The 27,527-nt window shown below is 38.2% G+C and overlaps 1 protein-coding gene across 5 annotated transcripts in view; it reads left to right on the top strand.

Annotated features, from left to right (window-relative positions):
* SRPK2 (SRSF protein kinase 2) overlaps positions 1–27,527 on the top strand; it is a 244,131-nt gene that overhangs the window by 162,114 nt on the left and 54,490 nt on the right. For all 5 annotated transcript variants that reach the window (XM_037164929.2, XM_037164933.2, XM_037164927.2 and 2 more), the window contains one exon: positions 11,312–11,463. In XM_037164929.2, the coding sequence (XP_037020824.2) occupies positions 11,312–11,463 (152 nt within the window). The remainder of the gene's footprint in view (positions 1–11,311; positions 11,464–27,527) is intronic.

Consider the following 27,527-nt stretch of genomic DNA (forward strand, 5'->3'; position numbering starts at 1 on the left):
ACTGGCTTGAGTTTTCATGGATTTTTAAGTGATAGAACTAATAATTCAAACCTAACCCATAGCCTTTCTGCTGGACAGTTTCATCTTTGCACTTTGACTTTTATTCTAACTCTCCTAAAATAGAATTAGGTGTGGCCTACCCATGTCCCAGACCAGTGATTTTTACACAGATGCCGCAAGAATTTTTAAAACATGCAGTAGTTGACTATCAGGGCACTGACCTCTTTTCCCTGACGTTGTCAAATTCAAAAATGACAACAGCCAACACAACAATAGCCGTCTGGTGTGAATGAATTAAAATTATACCTACGTTTTGTCAGATTGGAGGGAGGGAGAGAATGAATTCTAGTGTGCTGCAGAATTGTAGTAGTGACTTTATGTGAGCCATGAGATGAAAATGGCTGAAAGTCGCTGCCCTAGACAGTTTACTTTGTTGTTGTTTAGTAAATGCTCCCTAGGTGCTGGGAGGCGGGGGTGGCGAGGTGGGTGTCATAGAAATGAACCACTTTCCCAACAGCTACTTTCTCTTTCCTTATTTTCCTTTTCTGTCTTTATAAATTTACTTCAGTAGTCATACACATGGTACTAAATTTAAAAAGTCCGATCAACAGTCATTGAGTTCCTTTTGCTGGAGAGAGCTGTTACTGTCACTTTCTTGTTACTCCATTCTGTGACTGCGAGGCACATGTTTTCTGTGTCTATAAAACAAGTGGTATATGCCATACACAAATGCTCTGCACCTTTTCATTCATCAGTGGTACATTCTTCATATTATCACACGGAGAACTGCCTCATTATTTTGTGTAACAACTTGACTGAGAAACAATCCATATTCCATATAATTTACCCATTTAAAATGGTACAATTCACAGTTTTTTTTCAGTATACTCACAAAGTGTTGCGGCCATTACCAACCACCTAAAATATTTTAGAATATTTTCATCACTCCCTAAAGAAATTCCGAACATTTGAGCAGTCACCTCCATTTCCTCCCACCCCCTTAGCCATTAGCAACTACTAATCTGCTTCCTGTCTATTCTGGGAATTGCAAATAAATGGAATCATTAAATATGATCTTTAGTGACTGGTTTCTTTGGTTTACCATAATTTTTTCAAGGGTCATCTATGTTGTAGCATCTATCAATACTTTATTCCTTTTTATTGTCATTTCTTTTTCTTGTTGAGTAATATTCCATAGTATGGCTATACCACTGTTTTATTTATTTATTCATTAGTTAATGGACATGGAGATTGTTTTCTATTTTTGGCTATTATGAATAATATGAACATTTATATACAAGATTTTATTTTGATATGTGTTTTCATTTCTCTTGGTCATAAACTTAAGAGTGGACTTGCTGGGTCATAATGGTAACTTTTTAACCCCTTGAGAAATTGTCTCAAGTTTTTCAAAATGATTGCAACATTTTTCTTTCTCATAAGCAGTGTGTAAGGGTTCTAATTTTTTCACATCCTTGCTATCACTTGTTATTATCTTCTGTCTGAGTACTGCCATCCCAGTGGGTGTGCAGTGGTAGCTCATTGTGGTTTTGATTTTTTATTCTTCTGATGGCTAATGATGTGCATCTTTTCTAATTTTATATAGTTTTGCAGTTTTTAATGTTTAGGTCTGTGAACTATTATGAATTAATTATGTGTATGGTGTGAGTTAGGAGTCCAGTTTTATTCTTTCTTTTTTAAAATTGATTTTTAGAGAGAGAGGAAGGGAGAGTGAGAAGCATTAATTTGTTGTTCTACTTATTCATGCATTCATTGGTTGATTCTTGGATAGGCCCTGCTCAGAGGTCAGACTTGCAACCCTGGCGTATTGGGATGATGCTCTACCCAACTGAGCTACCCAGCCAGGGCCCGGTTTTATTTTTTACCTGTGGATATTCAGTTGTATTATCACAATTTTTTTAAAAGACTGTTGTTTCTCCATTGAATGGTCTTGGCACTGTAGTCAAAAACCAGTTGACTGTATTGTGAGCATTTATTTCTGGACCCTCAGTTCCCATTGATGTCCATCGTTATGCCATGATGTCCATTTTTACATTGTCTTGATTACTGTAACTTTGTAGGAAGTATGAGTTTCCCAATTTTGTTCTTTTTCAAGATTGTTTTGGCTGTTCTGGGTCTTTGCATTTCCATGTGCATTTCAGGAATGGCTTGTCATTTTCTGTGTAGAAGCCATTAGGTATTTTGATAGGGATTGATTTGAACCTATAGGTAACTTTGGGGCATATTGTCATTTTAACAGTATTAAATCTCCAGCACGTGAATATGGAATGTCTATTTACTTAGATCTTTAACTTCTTTTAATAATGTTTTTCAGTTTTCACGGCTTAAGTTTTGAGCTTATTCAATTTAATCCTAAGTATTTTATTATTTTATGCTGTTTTAAATGGAATTTTCTTAATTTCACTTGCTTTATTACTTTTAGCAGAATTGTGTTATATGCCTGTGCCATAGTCTATCATAATGTTATCAAAAAGTCCTCTATTGATAGACTTTTAGGTCCCAATACATTGATTTTTGTTGATGTTGTCACTGTGAGTAAATCATTAAGGTGAGTCCCAGTAAGGTAGTGTGTTGAGAATCGTCTGGAAAATTTAAAATGGGTACACCCTCCCTGTTTATCATTTTATAGCTTATTTTAAAACTTCCAATAGCTGGCTGATAAAAAATGTTCCAAACTCTTTTCAGTTAATCTTACTTGCATATTAAAAATATTGATAGACTGGAATAGGTTCATGCTGTTATAGCCCTGAGCAGTGCTGTCCAGTAGAACTTTCTGTGATGATAGAAATGTACTGTGTCTGCACTTGCTCATGCCAGAGCCACTGGCTCTGTGTGGCTATTAAGCACTTAAAATGCAGCTAGAGTGACTCAATAACTGAATTTTAGTTTTATTTAGTTTTAATTAATTTGGCTAGTGGCCATTGTATTGTATAATTGTAGTTGCTTTTAGATTTAAAACTTGTGGAGGTTTGTAGAAACCTTGTCCAGAGTTTTACATTTTGCATTATTTCCTGAGGAGTATGAGGCAATCATTAGTGGTTATGATGTTTCATCAACATGAATTCTCAGTAAACAGTTTTTTTTTAAAGCAGTGTAACATGTACCTACCTGCCTTCGGGTGGCTTACAGAGCTTTTACATAGAATTTCATATGGGTCCTTAGTTTGCTAATTCTTATTATATGTAAATGTCATCTTAATGTAAAAGGTTGGATTTCATGAGTTTTTTATGACTACATTTCTCTAAAACCTTCATTTGAAATTTATGAATTGATATTGATGTTTATAATATGGGTCATTTCCTGTACATTGCTTGAGCCAGAAGTCTGGATTTTGTTGGTGGCTTGAATAATAACTGTGTACTTTTGGCTCCGAGAGAGGCTCTGCCCTTGGCTCTTTCATTGCTCATTTCTCCTTGGCATTCAAACATGCTTGGAAAGGTGTTGGCTCACAGCTGCTTGCATATGACCTCTGCTTGTATTTGCAGCAGAAACATTTATTTTATTTTTAGCTATAGATTCCACATATCAAACAATCCACTGTATTTCTATACTGCTCCTCAAACTCAGATGAACTTAAAACAGAGCACATTCTCTTTGAAGGCCCTTCTTCCTTCTCCTGCTTGGTTCTCTGCTCAAATTAATGACACTGGCTTACTACTACCAGAAATCTAGGAGACAAATACACACCTCCAGCAAATGAACTACCAAGTTCTGACTTCAGGATTTTATCTCCTCCCTGGACTTATCTCCTTACTGGTTTCCCTGCTCCAGCTTATATCCTTTTTACACGTTCTGTGCAACAGTTCTGTATGTTCTTTGCAGAAAGCAAATCTCTGGTCCTAAAATGGCATTTCAGTGGCTCCTACTTACCTTAAGGATAGAGCCCAAACTCCTTGGAACTGTGGATCTTTCATTAGTGAGCTGCTGCTGGTCTTCCCTGTCTCCAGCCACACCTGACGGCTGGAGGCCTTTGTGCCTCTGGTCACCTTGTTTCCTGGGCTTTGTATTTATGTGCATTTCTCTCCCCTTTGTAGACCTAGACTGTCCGTCTCCCGGTGCTGTGCTCCTTTGGGTCCTGGTTCACTTCTTGGTGTGCGGTAAACACTCTTCTGGGTCTTTGTGGAATCATTGGATGTCATTTTACATGCCTTTGAGCTCTTTGATTTAAACTTTTCTATCAGTCTTTCTCCACTTGAGTAGTAATAACATTTTCTACCAGGGCCCACAAATATTTTACAAAATATTGATAGTACCAGTGGTATAAGATGTAGCCATGTCATCCCCTTTGTTGTCTAAAATGTAAAGTAGTTGAGAAGCAGGTCTGGTTTACTTACATCTTTGCTAACTTTTAGTTGGCTGTGTTCCATATTCTAAAAAAAATAATGCAGTTTTTGAATGTAGGAAAATCTAAATGTCATTCTGTTGGAATTTGGGTAATAAGTTTTTTTAAATTTTTTTACTTGCTTATGAACAAAAGAGAATTGGCTTTTATTTCTGATTGATTACCCAGCTTCTTAATTTCTCTGACCAATCATTAAAAAAACAAACCAAGATCTCACTCTTGAGGCCCAAATCTGATAGTTTAACATGAACTACTCTATCACTTACTGAGAACTTGGTATCTGTATTTAATCTTCATTGCCACACAACAAATTATCACACATTTAGCAGTACCTACTTACTATCTCACAGCTGTCTAGGTCAGAAGTTAGGGCTGCACAGCTGGATAGCCACTGGATTGAAATCTAGCTCTGATGGCTTAGGCTGTCGTTCTCATTTGGGGCTCCAACCCTTTTTCAAGATCACTCATTATTGGCAGAACTAATTTCCTTGTGTTAAAGTCCTTGCTACCTTTAGCTGTTTGTTGTCTGGGGATCTTTCTCATACCTAGAGCCACCTTGCTTTGTGGCCCTAATGAATGGGTAGTTCACACATGGATGTTTGCTTTCATCCAGGCCAGCCTGAGCACATCTCTTCGATCCATGAACAGCTGGATAAAACCCTCTACTTTTAAAGGCTCATGTGGTTAGGTCAGGCCCACCTTTTGCCATTTAACGTAATGTAATTATGACAGTGATACGACATTTACAGGGTCTCCCCACACTCGGGACAACAGGGATTATTTTTACAAGGGTGAGGATCATTGGAGCTCATTTTAGAATGCTGGCTACCACAGCAAACACTTTCTCTTTAGGTTTGATTTACACAGAGTTTAGAAATTTTCTTTTCATTAGAGAGGAATGAATGAGATCATTATGGCTTTTTCTTCCCTAGCTGTATGTCTGTACTCAGTGTTACAGCAGACCTTTTTTAGATCAACTATTTTGAGAGGAAGTATATATTAATTGAGTCTATCCTTAAGAAGAAATGCCAGATTGTATATTTCTCAGGCTAGCAGTTTACCACTGAAAGAGGGAGAATGAGAAGAAGGGAGAGAAGAAGAGAGTGAATTTTAGATTAGGGGATGGACACAGAAAAGTAAGGAAAAGAAATGTGAGTTTATGTGATATTTCTAGAATGCTGCCTGAAGTGATTCATTTGGAACTCCTTTTATTTTGATTAAATAGTAATTGAATGGAAATTTCTTAAATTGTGTCAGTTACTATTTAGGCTGATAACAAGGAAAGGACTTTTTTTTCTCCTTCCGAATGTGAAATTTACTTGTCTTTTTCTCTGCTCAAAAGAAATAGCTGAGAGGAAATTGCCACCCAGTTACCATGGCAATTTAGAGCAAATGATGAATGCATTTTGTTAAGGTTTTGCTTTTCCTCTCTTTTCTGATAGAGCAAATATACATGAAAAATACATGTAGTAGATAAGCATGACAAAATAATCTTAGTAATATGTTTAAAGCAAAATATTTTGTGGGTTTCTTTTTAAATTGCTTTTTTATGATATCCTCTATTTGGGGTAATGATTAGTTAAAGTTGTGTAAATGACTTTACACATTTACACAATGTAGTTGGAATTTTGCTTTCTAAATTTTTTATTTCGTTCGCTGAGGTGGTATGTTTCTTGTTACATGAGAACATGTTCTCAGATTAGTGCCTTGTGTAAACTTTGGTCAGTTTGATAGACTCTCAGTTTACTTTTTACAGAGCTACATACTACTTTTCACAGGAAATACGGTTGAGGCAGTTGTAAAAGAGACTGCACATATAGATTGTTTAAATCTAAATGTAGATATTTCTATTTTTTCTTGGAAGCATATACTTTATAAAGATATAAAGTGGACATTAAAGCATATTACATAGTTGTATAGGCTTTTGCTTTTTAAAAACAGGTTTTTGAGGTATAATCCACATACCATACAACTTACGTGTTTACAGTGTACAACATTTCTTTAGTATGTTCACAGGGTTGTGGAACCATCACTACCTTAGAACATTTTCATCCTCTTAGAGAAACCCTGCTCCCATTAACAGTCAATCACCATCTCTCCTTTCTCCTACTCCCAGCCCTCTTAAGCAAACATTAGTTTCCTCTTTTTCTATAAATTTGCCTATTTTGATATAAAATGGAATCATATAACATGTCATCTTTTGTAATTGGCATTTTTCACTTAGTGTAATGTTTTCAAGGATGATACATGTAGCATGAATCAGTATTTCATTTTTTTTTACTGTTGAATAACAGTACATTGTAGGGATCTAACATTTTATCAGTTGATGCACATTCAGATTTTTTCTTTCTTCATGAGTCATGCAGCAATGGACATCTTTGCAGAAGGTTTTGTGGGACATACAGTGTGTGCAAGCATAGGTTTACAGTTGTTTGTATGGAAAAAGACATTACCTGAAAGATAAATCATTAGTAAGGATATGAACTAATAATAATAATAATAATAATAATAATAATAATAATAACAAGAGTTAATAAATAATACCAGAATAAACTATTTTGCATACTCACAACTGTAAACCTACTTTACCCACCCTGTATGCTTTTATTTCTTCTGGGTATATACCTAGGAGTGGAATTGGATTATGATAACTTTAAATTTAAACTTTTTAGGAGCTTTCAGGTATTCCAAAAGAGCTGTGCCATACTGCACTCTTAGTACGATATATGAGGGTTCCAATTTTTTCATCCTTGACAATGGTATGTCGTTGTGGTTTTGATTTCCATTTCCCAAATGGTTAATGCTGTTGAACATCTTTTCATGTGCTTATTGGTCATTTTTACATCTTCTTTGCAGAAATGTCTGTTTCAGTTTTTTTCTTATTTAAAAAAAATTTTTTTAAATTGTTGAGTTTTAAGAGTTCTTTTCAAATTCTAGATATAAGTCCCTATCAGTTGTGTGATTTGCAGGTTTTTTCTTTCATTCTGTGGGATGTTCTTTACTTTCTTAATTATGCACTTTGAAGCACAAAAGTTCTTAATTTTGATCAAGTCTAGTTTATCATTTTTCGAATGTAGTGTTATATCTAACAAACATTGTCTAACCTAAAGTAATGAAGATTTGCTTGTATATTTTTCCTGCAAGTTTTACAGTTTTTGTTCCTTCATTTAGGTCTTTAATTCATTTTTGAATTAATATTTATGCATGTGTGAAGTAGAGTTACAACTTTAATTTTTAATGCACTAATATTCATTTGCCCCGGTACCATTTGTTTGACAAAGTGTTGGCACCCTTGTCAAAAATATTTATGGGTCTTCCCTTCAGGGCTTCTTACATGTGTCTAGTGGTTCTTACATGAGATTACTTCTTGTTGCTTTTCATAAAAATTGATTAAATATATTTCATGACTATATATTTGGTAGTATAACCTGTCATTTCTTGATTTTCTAAATAATTAAGATTTAATTAGGTTTTGAAGTACTATAGAAGCTACCAGAAATCACTTTGAAAAAACCAGCCTTAAAGTTGGTGTGATGTGGTTCTGTCTTGCATACATCTTTCTTAAGACAGGTTTACTTGTTTTTTCCCGTGTGGTAACAGGGGCAGGTGGGATGAATAAGAATCAGGGATTGGGATTATAACATTTGACAGTTTACATTGTGTTGAAGCTTACCATGATGAATTGAGTGATTTGAGAGTTGACGATAACTCTGTAGTAAAGCAGGTTACGAGAAGCCGTGGAAAAAATAACAATCACTTGGTGTGACCAGGAATCTCTGATTTTTGAGGCCAAGCTTCTTCTTTGGTACTGGTGAATCTGAAGAGTCTAGAGTAGTGGTATCCAGTACAAGTGTAGCCTCCAAAATATTCTAGTAGGTACATTAACAAAAGTAAAAAGAATCAGTTGAATTAAATTTTAATTTTTCATTGTATCTAAAATATAATTTTAACATGTAATAAAAATAAAATTATTAATAAAATATTTTACATTTTTGAACTAAATGTTGGAAAATTCAGTACATATTTTACACTTAGAGCATACCTCAATTTGGAGTAGCCACATTTCAAGTGCTTAGAACCCACATGTGGCCAGTGGCTACTGTTCTGAACAGCACAGTTCTAGATGTTTTGATAGATAACCAGTTGAAATACTGCATCAACATTATTCAACTTTGTACTTCAAGGTACCCTGACACCTCCCTTTAACTTGATACCTGTGGCTCTAAGGGGAGCTTTTTTCCTGCTTGTGACCCTCACTGGTGCAATGAGAAGTACATGCTTTCTGAGACCAGAGGGTCTTAGAATTTTGTTGATTGACACAGGCAACTCTCACCAAATGGGTAAAGAATAATTGAGAGACACACATTATGATGAAGGTTCTTGAGCCTCCTACAAGAAAAATGGGCTTTGAAAATTAGAATCTCCTCTCTTTTTACATTCTACCCGGTTGAGGTAGAGCTTCATACAGAAAATACTACTAACGCAATGGTTCTCAAGTGGGCATGATTTTGCACCACTGGGACACAGTTTTGATAATCACAACTAGCAGGTTGGTGTGTTTGTGCTACTGACTGTAGTGGTAGAGGCCAGGGGTGCTGACAGCATCTGACAGCCCCCACAGCCATCAGTTGTCTGGCCCATACGTTGGTAGAGTTGAGCACAAGATGCCGCACAGTGTAGAACAAGACCCTCCAGTTCTCCTTTCATTACTTGTTACATGGTTTCTGCAAGGAATATAACGTATTTTTCTTTTACATTTAGAGTCTTCTCTTTTCATACAAAGTTTTTAAGGGAGAAATAGCCCATTTTCAAAGTATTTCTGTTGGAGTCAATGTGTCAGGTAGAGAGATTCCACCCACACCCCTGAAAACTGGGTCTCTTGCTTCCTCTTGCCTCTAGGAAGGTGGCAGAGCTGCTGCCGGTGCCCTGCCTCCCCTTCGCCAGGCCCGTCTGTTGCCTGGGACCATTCTACTCTCAGTTAAGCGTTAAGAGAACACACACTTTCAAGGCTGCTAGAAAGGTGATTGCACTTCCACAGGATCTGCTAGAATTTGGGAGTGTGTTCTGGCAGTGATATGGGTGTTTGGTTGTGATATTCCCTTTCATTTCTCCATCAAGAGGGATGGTTCACTCAGGAGTGCTGTCAACACTCTGCTCCAATGCCAGCTAACCAGGGAGCGTGTAGAAATCAATACAAGTCATTTTTGGTTGATAAACATTTTTTTGTAAGTATTTAGTCATACTTGACAGTGTTTGCCTTTAAGGTTACTAATGGAGTGTGATCCCCACCTTGTCCTCATGACTGCTAGTGTCTCCTCCACTGCCTTTCATCCTCTCCTTCATAGCTTGTGGCAGTTTGAGTTTTTGGTGGGAAACCACATAAATCAGCTGTAGCTAATTTAGGCTAAAGGCAATGTAATAAGGGCTGTTTTGGGGACTCTTAGATTGGCAAGAATTTAGAGGTATACCTTAGAATGAGGCAGTAGTCAGGGCAACTCCGCTTTTCTTGCCTCTTACTGCCAGCTCTAGGTATATACTAGCGTCCTATGACAGCTGACCCTCTCAAGGTTCTAGGGCTCAACAGTGAGCTTTGGCTCTGTGCTCTAGACTACGTACTGCAGTGAGGAGAGAGACTGGAACCAGTCTTCCATTGTGCAGAAGATGACAAGGAACATGAAAACTGCATAGGCCCCCCCACCAGAATGTCAGTTGTCTACCACCTAAGGGCCTAGGGGTTCCCCTAGAGACCTCCTACTGAATCTGTCCCTGGGAACACACCTTTCAGCCTGACCCTTTCCCCTGCAGCTTTGACCAGCTTGGGAGTAACAATGGCGGTCCCATTGTTAGGGCAGTTTGTGGCTTAATGGAGAGATGTGCTTCTGGCACCCAAGTGAAGACTTTAGGTTCAAGTTCTCCCGCTGGGGCCTGGTTAGAAGAAATAGCAGTTAAATTATGTAGTATGCACTTAGTATGTTCTTGAGTGATTCTAGATAGCTGAAAGGTTTATAGCTGTAACCTCTTCAGCTTTTTTGTTTTTTTGGGTTTTTTGTATTATAGGCTTTCCTATTCTTTGTAAGAGCATACTACATATCATTTAGCTTTTTTTGTGACAATTACAAATGACCATTGCAGACCTTACTTTAATGAACAAACTGTATTTGTATTATACTGATAGTGGGTGTTTTCTTTAATTTCCAAATTGGGGCCGTGTTTTTGATAAACAAGGTTGATAGATAACTGAATTCTGTAATGAAAATAACTATGTATCAGCTATAGTTTATTTTAGCCAGCTTTTATAAGTTACTCAGGATACCTACGCACATTTCTACTATTTTGTAGGAAAAGAAACTCTGATTTAAAATAATGGAAAGTAAGCCCCTTTATAAGGTCAGGGCTGCTTTCATGTGTCTTTGTATCATCTATGTGGGATGTGCTTATATATACTGGGGATACCCCTTTATTTCACTTACATTTTATATTATCAGGACTTAAATAATATTGAAGCTCAGGGTGAAAATGTGCCTTTAAAAAACACAAGGGACACCATATTTTTCAGTCCATAAGACACAGTTAGATTTTAGAGGAAGAAAATAGGGAAAAAATTGAAGCAAAAATGTGGTAAAATATTTAATAACATAAGTAACAATATTTCACCAATGTAAATGGAAACAGAACTCAACAGCATCATTAACAACCATTATTCCTCCCAAATGGGGGTGTGGGGTGCATCTTATAGTCTGAAGAAATATGGTATTGGCTTGTAAGGTAGTTTTTCCCCTCCTGGCCTGTGTCGAAACATTACTTGAATTCAGTTAAAATGGATGAAGTGACATCAGTCAGCATTTCTGCTTAGTATAAGTTCTGTTAATTTTCCATGTTAAGAAACTCTCAAGTTTGTCCATATGCAAGCTTTGCTTCTAAGTCAGGATTTTCTTTTTGCTGTTTCAGGCCGGAGCCTCAACAGAAAGCTCCCTTAGTTACTCCACCACCACCTCCGCCACCACCGCCACCTCTGCCAGACCCCACACCTCCAGAGCCAGAGGAGGAGATCCTGGGCTCGGATGATGAGGAGCAGGAGGACCCTGCGGACTACTGCAAAGGTGCTGTGCTTACCTTCCCCGCTGAGCCCCTCTGTAATTTATTTTGGGAATGGACAGGGGAGTTAATAATTCAGATTACTTGGTCTTTATTAAATTAGCCTCTTGGTGTCATTGTTATTTTAAATTCTTAGATCATTAAATATTGAATGATACCTGAATACGTAAGCAATATCAGGAGGAAAATTGTTGAGAGATAGAAAATATACATAATATATACATACATACTCTGGGTACTTTCAGGTGCATTTAAATATGCTGTTAGAATTAAAGATAGTATAAAGCAGGATAATTAGAGATAAAAGCATAATACTCATCCAAAAAGAACACATAGAGTAGAAGGTACCAGGCTCCTGAGGGGAGACAATATAATGTTCACTACACTTGGCTTCAAGTTTTCTGGCTGCTAAGAGTAGCAAGAAACTGCTCCTTTGTCTGTATAGCATTGAATTACATTGTGTTCATCATCTGTGGAAAGCAAGCCTGCTGATTTGTTTATAGAGACAGACTTTTTTCCTGGCATTGTACTCAATGAAAAAGACATTCTGTGGGTTCTGCCATTTTGTGGCATAGTGGATTATGCTTTCAGCTATGATTTCACAGAGGACAGAAATTATTCTGTTGGGGTGCTCTTGTATGGAGGCTTTGTAAAGACCAAGAGCATATAGTAAACTCCTAAAAGGCAAGCATGTTGTGTGGTGAAAATGGAGAACAGTATGATCCAGACTTCATACTTTGTGTACACTGGATGCTTGAGAATCTAGGAGGAAGGAAGGCTGCTGTGTCTATTCAGCTGCCTCTTTGTTACCTAGCTACTCATTTGGACTTTAATTAACTCTAATGGAAAATTATCACTCTCTGGGATTCTGAGCTTCTGAACATTTGATGAGACAGATTTACTACAGATTAAGGGACATGTAAGTCAGATTCTGTGCAGCGTAAGACTAGATGGCAGAAGATGCACACATTCAGGCCATAAAGCAGTAATGAATCTTTGGCTCTATAATATCCTTATGAATTTATTTAGTAATTGCAGGCCATTTGTGTGTTTATTAAGGAACATTGTACTTCTTAGTTACCGTTAAGAGGGAGAGGTTACCATTCTGCTTTGAAAGTTTAAGAACTAATTTTCACTCTGACCTGATTGCTCCATAGGTATGGGTTTCTGTGTGCAGACTCAGTGTTTTCCTTAGGATTGTGGATCTTTAGCATTTGTATGAGCATTGATTATGGCCCTAAAGGTTTGTACCACCTACTATGAAAAAGAAGGTACAGAGACAGTTTGGAAAGGTAAAAAGATGTTTTTCATCTTCCTTCTTAATCTGCATTTCTTGGCTTGGAAATTAAATTTGAAGAGAAGATGTGGACAGTTGTCCACTTTTGATTTTGCTGCTTATGCACAGCATTGAGATTGCCCGTAGGAATGGTTATCTTCAGCACACAGGCTTCATTCACCATGGGGGAATGAGAACCGTTTGCTTTGCACGTGGCAGGAGATGATGGGTCAAGAGATGTAACCAGTCCTCTCATCCCTTCACCACCTCTGCAAATCAGCTCTGTGGGTACTCCAGACCAAATTATAGGGCTGTGAACAGAGAACTTCATTGTCGGGGCAGATTCTTGGTAATATTCACTGAACTCGAAACATCTTAAGAGTATTAGGTCAGCCTCATAGGGCATGTTAGAGATGGTAAGGTTCTCTTTTGAGACTTTGTAAGTAACTGTGCTTCTGATTAACATACATGCAACAGATGCCATTCTCTGAATTTTGTGCTGTAGACCATAATAGGTTGTCTAAGAAAACTGACATAAATGCATGTGAGGAGTCCGTGGAATTGGGAATGCCTCGCAGGAGAGCTGTGGCCCTCTCCCCTTCGTTCCCCTCTCCCTCCCTTCCCTTCCCCCTGAATAGAATAGGGAACTTTCCCTCTCTCCCGAAACCAGGTGAATTTAAGTTACCAACATGATGCTTTATCACTCCTAAGTACTTTAGTACATTTTGCCTGCAATCAAGTGCATTCTCCTGTGTAGCCACAATACAACCATCAAGATCAGGAAGTTAGTGTTGATTTATTTCTATCATTTAATCCTCAGATCCTATTCAGGTTTTGACAGTTGCCCATTATTGTTCTTTATGTGAAACCTAACTTTTGAAGAGTCACATTACATTTTGTTTTCTTGTTTCCTTAATCAGTTCCTTAGTCTCTTCTGGACTTCTATAACTTTTTGAACATTGTAGACCAGTTGTTTTGTAATATATTTCACAATTTTCTTTCTTTTTTAAAAATATAGTTTATTGATTATGCCATTACAGTTGTTCTATTTCCCCTCTTCATTCCCTTCCACCCTGCACACCCCCTCCCCCACCACTCCCCCTTTAGTTTATGACCACGTGCCTCAAGTTTTTTAGATTCTATATTTCCCCTACTATTCTTGCCCTCCCCCTTATCTATTTTCTACCTACTGTCTATGCTACTTATTTTCTGTACCTTCTCCCATTCCCACTCCCCTGTTGCTAACCCTTCATGTGATCTTCATTTCTATGGTTCTGCTCCTGATCTAGCTGTCCTCTTAGTTTGCTTTTGTTTTAGGTGTGGTTGTTAATAACTGTGAGTTTGCTGTCCTTTCACTGTTCATCTTTTTATCTTCTTTTTCTTAGATAAGTCTCTTTAACATTTGATATAATAAGGGCTTGGTGATGATGAACTCCTTGAATTTGACCTTATCTGAGAAGCACTTTATCTGTCCTTCCATTCTAAATGAAAGCTTTGCTGCATAGATCAATCTTGGTTGTAGGTCTTTGGATTTCATGACTTGGAATACTTCTTTCTAGCCCCTTCTTGCCTGTAAGGTCTCTTTTGAGAAATCCGCTGACAGTCTGATGGGAACTCCTTTGTAGGTGACTGTCCCCTTATCTCTTGCTGCTTCTAGGATTCTCTCCTTCATTTGAATCTTGGGTAATGTAATTATGATGTGCCTTGATGTGTTCCTTCTTGGGTCCAACTTTTTTGGGACTCTTTGAGCTTCCTGGATTTCCTGGAGGTCTATTTCCTTTGCCAGATTGGGGAAATTCTCCTTTATTATTTGTTCAAATAAGTTTTCCACTCGTGGCTGTTCCTCTTCCCCTTCTGGTACCTCTATAATTCGGATGTTGGAACATTGAAAGATGTCCTGGAGGTTCCTAAGCCTCTCCTCCTTTTTTTGAATTCTTGTTTCTTTATCCTTTTCTGTTTAGTCATTTTTTTCCTCCTTCTGGTCCACTCCTTTGATTTGAGTCCCAGTTTCCTTTCCATTACTATTGATTTCCTGTGCATTTCCCTTCATTTCAATTAGTTTAGCCTTCATATGTTCCTCTAATTTGTGACTAAAATCAACTAGTTCTGCGAGCATCCCGATCACCAGTGTTTTGAACCGTGCATCTGAAAGTTTGGCTATTTCTTCGTCGCTTAGATTTATGAGCTCTGGGGCTCTGAGTTGTTCTTGAGCCATGTTTTGATCTATACGTGCCTGTTATGTATGAGGAGCGGAGCCTTAGGTGTTCACCAGGGCGGGGCCACCCAGGTTGCTGGTTTGTGACTCTGTATGTGGGGGCGGGGTCAGAGAGGGACAGTGGCAGTCCCCTCTGCTGCTTCCCGCCGCTGCCGGGGCCTTTGCGTTCCATCTCACTGCTTGCGCCTTCACTGGTTTATCTGCGTGTGAATGTGTGACTATGGTCAGCCCTCAGTGGGTCCACCACCTTGCGCCCTCAGTGGGTCTGCCCGCTACTCCACACCTGGGATCCGCCCATGGCTGCTGGCGTACCTGAGTCGCACACCCAGGTCGGTCTGGTGGATCTTTCCTGCCCAACCCCGCTCTGCTGCTGGCTCTGCCCCTCTTACCAGTTTGACTCTACGGTTCGTTGTTGTCAGACTTCCATGTAGTTCAATTTTCTGTGGTTTGGCTGCGTTTTTGTTGCTAAAACTTTGTTGTTTTTAAACTTGGTTGTGTGAGAAGGCACAGTGCTTCCACCTACGCCTCCATCTTGGCAGAAGTCCTCTTAATTTTCAATATAAAATTTTTTTTTCAGGTAGTACATGGTTTTGATTTATACTGTTACAGTTGAGGTGAGTCATTTGTTTAAAATGGTGTCTGCTGGATATCTCCACCCTGAAGCTACTCTTTTCCCCGCTAATTCATGAACATTTTGTTGAGAGTTACTGTTTAAGTTTCCTTTAATCAACAAATCTACTTCTTTCTTCCTCTTCTTCTTCTCCCTCTAACTCATCTGTTCCTCTGGTCCATCTCTCTGTCTTTCTGTGTCAGGTGGACTCATTCATGGATCTCCTTGTTACTCAGCCAGTTATAATCAGTTATTCTTTTTTGTTTTGGTGTTTGGATGACCCCAAATTTGGCGGTTAGGAGCCCCTTCAGGTTGGTTCTATGTTCTTTTTGAAATGTCCCTGTCATCCTTTGAACACTTTGTTACTTTCAAGTTAGTCTTGAATTTTTCCAGCTCCAGCCCTGGAATCAGCTCTTTCTGTAAGTGGAGAATAGTATTTAGAAAGGAAGACCCGGGCCATTACATGTGACTGTTGCCATTGAGGTGTCGTTGCTTCCAGATTGCTCAGAGATACACAAACACATACACACTTCTTTTATGTTTCTATACCTCTCTCTGTATATCTGTACATATTAAAATTCATGAGCTTAATCTGGTATCCCTAATTTCACTCTAATACCAGAGGATTCAGCCCAGTTTTCTCCCTTTCTATATTTGTAATTTCTTTCTTTGACAGTAAGAGACTAGGCTCTCATTATCCTCATTACATTTACTGATTTGGCTAATTCCCTTGTGTGTAATGAGTCACCCATTGCTGTCACTGGGCATCTGTCCCCTTTCCTCCTCATCAGACTTGTGCTTAGACATGTTTTGTTGCTTGTCCCCTTTTAATGGCTGTGGATTGACTTGTTCAGGAAGGGCGAAGGGGCAGGATGACTTTCACTGTTTATGGCTGTTTTACTTTTATCCGTTGAGGTGTCTTACCTGTCTTGTCTATCACTTCACCTGGTCCCCTGGTTTTCTTTGACTTCATTTCTGGAGAACCTTTGCTCCACCAGTACTCTCAAAGTAAACAACAACAGCAACCAAACATACCGTGTATTTTATCTCTTTACAGAAGAAATATTTGTTTGTCATAGGAAATGCACAGATATGCTGGGGGGTGGGGGGTGGAGTCCCAATCCCACAAATAGCTGCAGAAAGCGTTTGGGGCATTGCCTTTCTGCATCATGTATGATCAGCCGAATTTCATCTTAACTTCTTACCCCTTTACCTAAAATTGCTTCCTATTCAAAACTTGTGAAATCTCAGACATGTTACCAAAAAGGCCACACTATTTAAAGTTTTAATACTGCGGATGATTCTTTGTTGCTTCTTTCTACTTGGCATTCTCTTTGGAGTGGAACTGCTCTTTAATTCTTATCCAGCTTGTTCCTGCCCATCTTTTTAGCTCTCTCACTGAATCCAAGAGAATCATGGACTTTGGTGTCTGAGAAACCTGGTTTCAAAACCTGGCTCCTTAACTCTGTATCCTTGGATGAGTTTCTTACCTCCTAGGCTTTAGTTTCTTCATCTATGATATAGTATCTCTTTAGTATAATGTATAATACCATCTTATCACCTAAGATTTTATGAAGAATAAAATGAGAAAAATATAAGGTATGTGGCATACTACTTTGACATACAGAAGTTTTTTCAGAAATATGAATTTTACTGTCTTCCACCATGTATTTGTTCTGTCATTCTCCTCTCAGCTGTGTTCCCATCTGGACTTTGATGCTGCACCCATTCATGCTGGTTCCCTTCGTGGTCTAACTGCCTTGCTTGTGGTGGGTTTGTTTCCCTAGCTTCTGCAGAGAGAGCTGTCAGCATTGCTTTTCTCTCTTCCTGTCTTATTTCCTTGTTACCCCCCCCCCCACCTCAGTTATCTGGGGCAGGAACTGTAACAGCAGGCTTATAGTTTAATCAGACTTCTGCTTCCAAGCCTTGAGGATAATAAGAGTCAGGTACTGGGTCAGCCTGTAAACAAATACTTCCAGGAGGCCCTTCTGCAATGTATGCTCACTCATGAGCTTGAGCATAAAGCCTCACCAGGGCAAAACTTCCTCCTGCGGGGATATTTTAGTGGAATGTGTGTTTTCAGAGTGCTACCTTTTTACCACCTGTATCAGAATCTCTGTGAGTGCCCGGTAAGCACTCCTTGACTGTACTGTAAATCCTGCCATAGAATCCCAGGGGGTAGGACCCAGACTCCAAATATTTAACAAGTTCATTAGGTGGTATTTCTGCACATTGAAGCTAAGGCTGGCTTGTGTAAGGCACGTATAGTTTCTCTTATACTCCACAGAAGTGACCCTTCCCTGTACTTGTTACTCTGTGACTGATTCACTGTATAAGGGAAATGACTGCTTTGAACTACCTATGTGCCAGAATTTTTCCAGAACCCTCAGCACATATTTGCTATGAGGACCAGTACATGGTGACAGTAGGTACAGTTCTTTGTTATATCATGCTGCCTGCAATGACTTGACTCCTCAGAGATCCTGTTTTGTGGCTCTTCTAAATTACTCTTAGATAATTTGCATGTTTTACAATTTCATCATTTGTGTTTTTTCTGGAGACATCGATTTCTACAGAGTTGTGGTCTGACTTGGTACCAAACCATGTGTTATTTTCTTAGAAAGGCCTTCTTTTAATCCCTAATCACATCTTAGGGATCACATCTTAGACCCCTCACTGTACCACTCACAGCACTATCTGTCATAACACCCTGTCCTCATCACTGTTTAGAATTATGTATTTATTTTTGTGTTCATTTGTTATCCCTTCACCAGTCTGAAAGATTCCCTGTGGTCAAGGGCTGTGCATTTTGTTAACCGTACTGCATATGAACCATCCACAGCGCAATAAATATAGTTCAGGGGCTGAAAGGATTGTCTTTAGTGCTGCAGCTCAGGGATGGACAGCAGTTTTGGCGCCCGCGTCTCTGAGAAGGCGTGGTAGGTGAGGAGATGATCTGCCACGGAGGGCACCCAGTTCCAGTACAGATCCTTTGTTTCCGCCTTAAAACCATCCATAATGCTCCAGATTTTTTATATGTTATACACGTTTAAGTGGAATACAGTTTATTTCTTTCAAAGTTTAGAAATATCTTCAGAAAAATAGTATAAGCTATATAAATGTTTGCACACAGACTGGATGAATTTTAATAACTCAGAACTTAATATTGGTGGTTATAAGTTCTCATTGGCCTTGTCTCCACAATCTATGACATTACTATTTTATAGCTTCTGTTTTTCTTTTCATTTTTAAGAAAGAAAATAATACACCTTATACAAGTTTGCCTTAGAAATGGTGTCATGCAGCTCAAGTGTTTTACGTAGTTTTTCATGTTTGTCCGTTTTGAAATGAAACAGATAACCTTTATGCATTCACAGTTCTTTCCTTAAAATCACTAACACTGCACATATACTTAATTCACCATGTTGCATGTGTTTTTAAAATTCATTGGCTTAATTTGGCTTCCTTGAAGCCTTAAAAGGAAACTCAGCTTCTCTATATGAACAGAGTAATAGATGCTCTTGAATTATTAAGGCCTCATTATGTTTCTTTCATGGAGACTGAGGAGATTCTGACACCTGTTGGTGCTATGAGTTACTATTGACTAGGATATTGATCAGTGAGCTTTAGTTAGCATGACAGTTGAACTCTTTGAGGCTTTACTATGTGTAATACCTTGGAATTTACCAAAGGAATATAAAAGTAAATGAGAAAGAGCCCTTCCTTTATAGGAGTTCATGGCTTCATGACTTTGCCACTAGAATATAAACTCAACGGCAGAGCCTTTCCCACTCTATCACTAGCACCTGGATAGAATAATCTGTGGCCTCTAGATATTGATTGAATACCTTTTTACCTCTATTGTGTGGTTCATTAAGTATAAGAGTAAAAAGGGGGAAACTTGTGAGGGCTTAAAAGGAGTGAGGTGGTATGTGGTCAGAGGTAAAAGAAGACCTCTTAGAAAATGTAACTGGGCCTTGCCAGTGGAGAGTGATGGTGGTCTGGCTGAATCCCAGGGACAGGGAAGGGGTCTCTGAGAAGATCTACATGCTTTTGTTTTCCTAATAAATGGGCCAGGAGTTTAGGAATATCAGATAGAAAGTGACTATGAAGATAAGTTTTGGAGTGGATTAAAACATCACTTAGTAAACACATTTTCAAAGACACACCCAAAGGCAAGGAGTTGTTTGTGTGTATGTGTAGATTTCTTTGGATTTTCTGCACACACAATCATTATTATTTCAGTGCAAGTAGTTTTTCCTGTATATTTTTATGCATTTAATTTTTCTTTTTTCATTGCTTTGTGCACAAGGTTGAAAAGAAGTGATAAGAGTGGTGGACATTTTTGTCTTATTTCTGATCTTATAAGTAAGTGTGTAGGTCTTTTAAAAGATGTCTTTTTAGTTATGGTGGATCATAGATTTAAATACAAAGCTAAAAGAATAAAGCTTATAAAAAGTAAAAGGTAGGAGAACATCTTTACAACCTTAGAGAAGGGGAAGATTTCTTAGGAAGTGTACAAGAAGTATTAACTATAAAATAAAATTAATAAATTGGATTTCATCAAAATAAAAAGCCTTTGATAATTAAAACGTTTTTGCTACATTTTCTATTTATGAATACTGAATGAACTTTATCTTGAGGAGCAATTATATACTTTAGAGGAGATTATGGTATTTAATTAATTTCTAAAATTTTATCAAAGAACTACGTATGTGTCTTAGAAATTACCACTTTAACAATGCTGGTGACAAAAAGCAGTTAAAAGACATTTTTTTAAATGAAAGGCCAGCTTCAGACTAGAGAAAATACTTGTAATATAGCTGAAAGGACTTGACAGGGAGAAGACATCAGGAGACTTTGTGAGGTTTTGGAGAAATATTCTTGTTCTTGATTAGGGCATGTATGTTCATCAAATAACAAGGAATTGTGTACATAGGATATTATACTGCAATTTCAGAAATTGCAGCAGCTAGTTATATCTAGATTATAAAATTTCTATAATGTGTGTGCTTTTATCTCTATTATTTTTTGTTTTCTTTGTGGAACACATTTCTTTGTAAATAGAAAAAAAACTTTAAAAAAGAAGAACTTAGCACTGAGGAACTACTGTAGACTTTGAACAAGGAAGTGATTTATTTAAGAAAGATTATTTTGTGAATCTTGAGTGATTGGAGTTAGAGAGAAGACGTAAATATACACATATATATGAGAGGACGAAAAAGCCAATGGCATCACAAAGTAGCATTTTTATCATTTGACAAATTATTTTATATAGAGACAACAATGAAAACTTAAGTCTTGAACTCTGGAGTGACTGGAAGAATAGTGTTGTTTTTTTATGTATCCTTTTTTAAAAAATAAACTCTGAATTTTGAAACTGCTTGTTATTTCTTCTTTGTTTTTGGATATTGTTTGGATATTAAAAAACTCAGAGCCAAGTGTGCAACCCAGCAGCAAGTGAGCAACAGCTTACCAGCATTGCATCCTGTGTCCTGACTTCACCACACCATTATTCTGTTTTACTCTTTCTGGACTACTTTTTCTTTGCCTGTTTCCTTCTGATTTTGTTGTATTGTGGTTGTATAAACTGCCTCAGTTCCTTATTGGAAAGAAATGGATTTGGCACTATTACCAGGTACAGTGAAATCATAGTTGGTCTGGGGGAATTTTGATGAGTTTGACTTTATTTCAGTTTAAAGGTAATGGTGAAGATATGAAACAGGCAGCTAGAAATATGAGTCTGGGGCTTAGGAGAGAGGCACATGGTATAGCAAAGAATTTAACATTGCTTCTAATAGATAGTCTACTAATGTGATTTGTGTGGTAGGGGCTTTTGGGGAAGGTGTGGAGGCTGAGGTCAGCCACTTAGCCAGTCAACCATGTTTACATAATGGAGCCCTAGTAAAAATTCTGGACTCAGGGCTGGGTGAGCTTCTCTGGTTGGCAGTACTCTGTATGCATTGTCCTTAACTTCACCGAGAGAGGAAGACAGCTGGATCCTCTGCAATTCTTCTGCCCCATGCATCTCTCTCCGTGACTAATTTTAATCTGTAGCCCTTATACCATAATAAACTGCAAGGATCAGTGTAACAGCTTTCAGTGAGTTCTCACAAGTTATTAATTACCGAAACTGAGCATGGTGTTCAGGACCCCTGAACTTGCAGTTGGTGTCAGCAGTGACGGTGGTCTTTGGAACTCCTTCACTCTGCAGTTCTGTCAGAAGTAGCGTCTTGTGGACTACTCCCAAACCTTACATGAGCATTATAGATTTGATAGGAAACAAATCATGTGAGTGGTGTTAAGTGAATAAAAAAGATGACGAGAGGCTGTTCAGTGACCGGCCTTTGAGAAATTTAATGCAATACAAGAGGAAAAAGAACAAGTTGAAAGAAACAGACATAGCAGTCAGGGAAGTAGGAGAGCAACCAAGGACATGTGTCCAACTTGACACAGAACAGATTAAGGAACTTAAAAGATGGCAGCTCAGTTACTTGGAGTGAAAATTCCTGAACATACTTGGTTGTGTTACCTGAATTTTACATTTTTTAGGTGTAAATGAGTCTTCCTTGCAGTATTCTAAATGTTTGTGGTCCTTGTCCCCGCCCGTCAGCCCCCCAATAGTCTACCATTTCAGAGCTGGACATCCCCAGAGGAGGGCGCTGCAGGATCTGGACTGAGTTTCCCATTTAGGTCACTCATGATGTTCCTTCCTGCTCTTGGTTCTGAGGGTGCTGCCAGTTACCTCTATGAGAATGCTCTTGTCTGTGCTACTGGGGCTGTTTCTGCTACACTCAGTGCCAGAGAGAAGGATTGTATAGCATAAGAGTAGTGAGAGCAACCAGACCAAATACCTCCTCTGTCTGCACTTTGTCCCCCAGGTGTCTGGGCAGCACTTAAAATTGGGAAGGAACTTAAAATTCCTTCCCTTTCTTGCCTTTTTTCTTCCTTCTTTTGGCTTCTTTGAAACACTTTTGTAAACCTTTTTTTTTTGCATGCCAGCTCCTTTGGGCTATGCACCAATTCCCTTGGCAGGCTCAGGCATGTTTGATTCTTATTTGGGATCTAAGGTAGGATTCTAAGAACATTTACCAATAGAACCTGGTAATGGGACAGTATTGGAGTAATTTATTTTCTCTTTTAAAATTTATTTTTACTGAGATATTGTTAAACTTTGTGTTAAGTCGAAGGTATACATTGTATCAGATGAGGTACTGATTTGATACATTTATATATTAATGTGATGACCACCTTAGTGGTGGTCAATCACAATGAAAGCTAACACTTTTATTACAGCATATAATTATTTCTTTTTTGTGTTAGGAACTATTAAGATCTAGTCTTTTAGAACTTTGAAGTTTATAATAACGGAATCGTTGTCTGTCTTTTCTCTTTTACTTGCTCCTTGAGGCTAGTATAAAAAAGGACTGTATCCTTAAAGTTCCTTACCCAGTTTCCTCCCTGTCTTAGTATTGATATTCTGAATTGGATAGAATCATGATGATTTTTATATCTTTTATTATTAGATCCTCTTTCAACCTGGAATTAAAAAGATTGAAATGAAATAAAGAAGTTTCACATTTTATTAGAGGGCTGTTTTTTTGGACCAAAGGGTGGGGAGGTCTATTTATATTGTGTAGGAAGCAGTAATTGAAAACTTGCCATTTTCCCCCTCATACAGGATTTTTTATTGATTATATAAATTTATTCCTTTAAAACATACAGGTAACTGGTTTGTAGTATCCTCACAGACTGTGCAACTGTTACCACTATCTAATCCCAGAACATTTTTATCGCTCCCCATAAGAAACATGTTCGTTAGTGGTCAGTCCCTATTTCTCCCTCTGGCAGCCACTAACATACATTCTATCTTGACGGATTCACTTATTCTGGACATTCTATACAGCTAGAATCACACAATATGTAGTGGGTGGCTTCTTATCACGTTTTCATACTTTCCCATCTCACAGCATGCATTAATACTTGAAAACATTTCATACTGAATGCATTTCTGTGGTTTAATACATCACATTTTATTTATTTATTCATCAGTTGGTATATATTTGGGTTGTTTTCACTTTTTTGGCTACTATGAATATGCTGCTGTGAACATTTGTATGAGTTTTTGAGTGGGCATATGTTTTCATTTTCTTGGGTGTTATACCTGTGAGTGGAATTGTTAGGTTGTATTGTAACTTCATGTTTGTTTACCTTCTGGAGGATCTGTTTTACCAAAGCAGCTACATCACGACTTTCCATCAAGCATTGGTGAGGGTTAAATTTCTCCATATCCCTGCCAACATTTACTCTCTTAGTTTAGCCATCCTAGTAAGTTGGAAGTCTCCCTGTGATTTCCCAAATGACTATTGATGTTATCTTTTCATGTGCTTATTGGCTGTTTCCATATCTTCTTTGGAGTTGCTGTTTGTGTTATGTGTGTGCATGCACGCACATGCATGCACTTGGTTGCTGAGCTGAGGTTCATGATAACACATGTAGTTTTACTTATGAGGTTTTATGAGAGAGAGCTTTTCTCCACTCTTAGTACCTAGAAAAGCTGTACTGGTACCTTCTCCTGATTTGTTATCAATCTTTTCAACACTGTGACTGCTGTGTGCCCATTTCCTTGTTGGCCTTTGACATTGGGAAGTACTCTATGAATTGAGGTTATGTAAACTTGTATTGCAGAATACACACACGTGTGCACTTACTTGTTCCAAAAGTTATAATTAAAGTGATGTGTGATAATGTTAAAAATTTAAGACAAAATAGAGACTAAGCAAAAAGTTAAAATTCTTATTTTTTACTTCTGATATTCTATTATACTGCCCACTTCCCTAATGTAAATTGAAGGTATTTACAAGTTTTCGTAAGTATCCTCCCAGCGATGTGTGTGTATGTAAGTGCATCATATATGTGTGACCGCCATAAACAAGATTGATCTGTGCATGCTTTCATATTACTATTTTCTTCCAGTAATTTTTATGAGTATATTTCCATGAACCTAAACAGAGTTTTGCACCATTGTTTTGTGTATAATATTCTATTCTAAGTATTTACTTGAACTAGCTTTGTAGTAATTAGACATTTATGTGTGCTCAGTTTTCACTGGTGTAAATAATGCTGCTGGGAACCCCTTCTGTATTCATCTTACAGGTTTGTTTACAGATGAGCACATATATGTAGGTATAATTAGTTGGAAGCATAACACATTTTCATTTTGAATCATGTCACCAGTTGCCCCCCAGAATGATTGTCCTGATTTGTATACTTAGCAGAAGTACGTGAGTATGATTGTGTATAGCACTCTTAGCTGTGTCTTCACATGGTATCACCAGTGATCTCTTTTTCTATATTACTTATTTAATTACTAGTAAGATCGGCCCTTTGTATTTAATATTAAAAAGTTGTTCTTTTTTTTCACCATTAGATTTTGTAAGCTAAATTTTGTGTCATGTGACCTTGTATTTGTTTTTTAATGAAGTTTTTAGGTTTTTTATTACACTTTTTAAAAGTATTTTTTACTGATTAGGCTATTACAGCTGTCTCATTTCCCCCCTTCATTCCCCTCCACCCTGCACACCCCCTCCCACTCATATTCCTCCCCTGTAGTTCATGTCCATGGGTTATACATATAAGTTCTTTGGCTTCTACATTTCCTATACTGTCCTTAACCTCCCCCTGTCTTATTTTCTACTTACCATTTATGCTACTTATTCTCTGTACCTTTTCCCCCATCTCTCCCCATCCCACTCCCCTGCTGATAACCCACCATGTGATCTCCATTTCTGTGGTTCTGTTCCTGTTCTAGTTGTTTGCTTAGTTTGTTTCTGTTTTTGTGTTAGGTGTGGTTATTAATAACTATGAATTTGTTGTCATTTTACTGTCCATATTTTTTAGCCTCTTTTTCTCGAATAAGTCCCTTTAACATTTATATAATAAGGGCTTGGTGATGAGGAACTCCCTTAAACTGGACCTTATCTGGGAAGCACTTTATCTGCCCTTCCATTCTAAATGATAGCTTTGCTGGATAGAGTAATCTTGGATGTAGGTCCTTGCCTTTCATGGCTTGGAATATTCTTTCCAGCCCCTTCTTGCCTGCTAGGTTTCTTTTGCAAATCAACTGATAGTCTTGTGGGAACTCCTTTGTAGATAACTGTCTCCTTTCCTCTTGCTGCTTTTAAGATTCTCTCCTTCTCTTTAATCTTGGCTAATATAATTATGATGTGCCTTATTGTGTTCCTCCATAAGTCCAACTTCTACGGGACTCTCCGAGCTTCCTGGACTTCCTGGAAATCTATTTCCTTTGCCAGGTTAGGAAAGTTCTCCTTCATTCTTTTTTCAAATAAGTTTTCCATTTCTTCCTCTTCCTCTTCTCCTTCTGGTACCCCTATGATTCAGATGTTGGGATGTTTAAAGATGTCTTGGAAGTTCCTAAGCCTCTCCTCATTTTTTAAAATTCTTGTTTCTTCATTCTTTTCTGGTTGAATGTTTCTTTCTTCCTTCTGGTCCACATGGTTGATTTGAGTCCCAGTTTCCTTTCTGTCACTCTTGGTTCCCTGTACATTTTCCATTATTTCACTTAGCACAGCCTTCACTTTTTCATCTAATTTACAACCATATTCAACCGATTCTGTGAGCATCCTGGTTACCAGTGTTTTGAACTGTTCATCTGATAGGTTGGCTATCTCTTCGTTGCTTAGTTGTATTATTTCTGTAGCTTTGATCTGTTCTTTCATTTGGACCATTTTTTTTCTTTTTTGGTCTCAGACCACCTGTTACATAGTAAAGGGTGGAGCCTTAGATGTTCACTAGGGCCGGGCAACCCACATCACTGTGTTGTGACACTGTATGTGGGGGAGGGGTCTGAGAGGGAACAATGGTGCCTGCTCCGTTCTCTGCCAGTTTTCAGTCACTTCACCTGCTACCCACAAGGAAATTGGGCCCTTGTGGTGCTGATTCACAGGTGGGTGGGTTTGTGTACAGTCTATAACCCTGTGGGTCTCCCCAGTTAACTCACCTGTGAGGCTGGGAGTTTCTCCTGCAGCCTCGACCCCCACAGATGTTTTCAATCAGAGGTTTGAGGCTTTATTTTCCCACGCTGGAAGCCTGGGTTATGCAGTCTGTCTTGTTCTCCAGTTGTTCCACCCAGTTTATCTGCACATGAATGTGGGACTGCCCAGTCCTCCTGCTGCTGCCTTGCTGTGTGTCCTCTGCACCCAGCTGCCCACCTCTGCCCCTCCTACAGGTCTGGATGAGTGTTTCTTCTTTAACTCCTTGGTTGGCAGACTTCCATATCGTTCAGTTTTCTGTCAGTTCTGGTTCTTTTTAGTTTTTTAAATTGTTGTTCTTTTTTTGGTTGTGAGAGGAGGCACTGTGCCTCCTCTCACTGTGTATCTATCTATGCCTCCATCTTAGCTGGAAGTCCTGATTATACTTTCATCATCATATCTTGATTATACTTTACTTCTTTTTGCCCTTTTCTGTGCTAATTAAAATCATTTTACCTACTTTCAACTTTAATTGATCATCTCAGTAGTCTTCTTAGCTCTGTTCACTGTATCACCTGTATTCCCTATGAACCTTTAAATCTGATTATTTCAGCAGACTTCCAGACCAGAATTCTTCCCTAGGAAAGTCGTAATTTATTTCTATATTAGTAACACTCTGATACAGTAGTATTGTCTTGAAGACTATTAGATCAGAAACATAAAAGGTAATTTCCAAGAAGGAAGGAATTGATAATAATGGTATTTTGTTAGCCACAGTTTGAGGAGGGGAAAGGCTGAGAAAGGACCAGTGAACCTGTCTGTGGGGAGGGTTCCTCGTGACCCACCAGTCAAGGCTAGTGATGAATCATGTGAAATCAAGGTGTACTTGAGAGAGCATAACTGATTTTTTGGTGAAATTTAGCAATGAATGAAGATTGTAGCTTGAAGAGGGTGGGGTCACAAATGGACAAGCGACA

Source organism: Artibeus jamaicensis, unplaced genomic scaffold (genome assembly GCF_021234435.1).
Source record: "Artibeus jamaicensis isolate MK-2021 breed Jamaican fruit bat unplaced genomic scaffold, CSHL_Jam_final contig_834, whole genome shotgun sequence".
In the NCBI taxonomy this organism is placed as follows: Eukaryota; Metazoa; Chordata; class Mammalia; order Chiroptera; family Phyllostomidae; genus Artibeus; species Artibeus jamaicensis.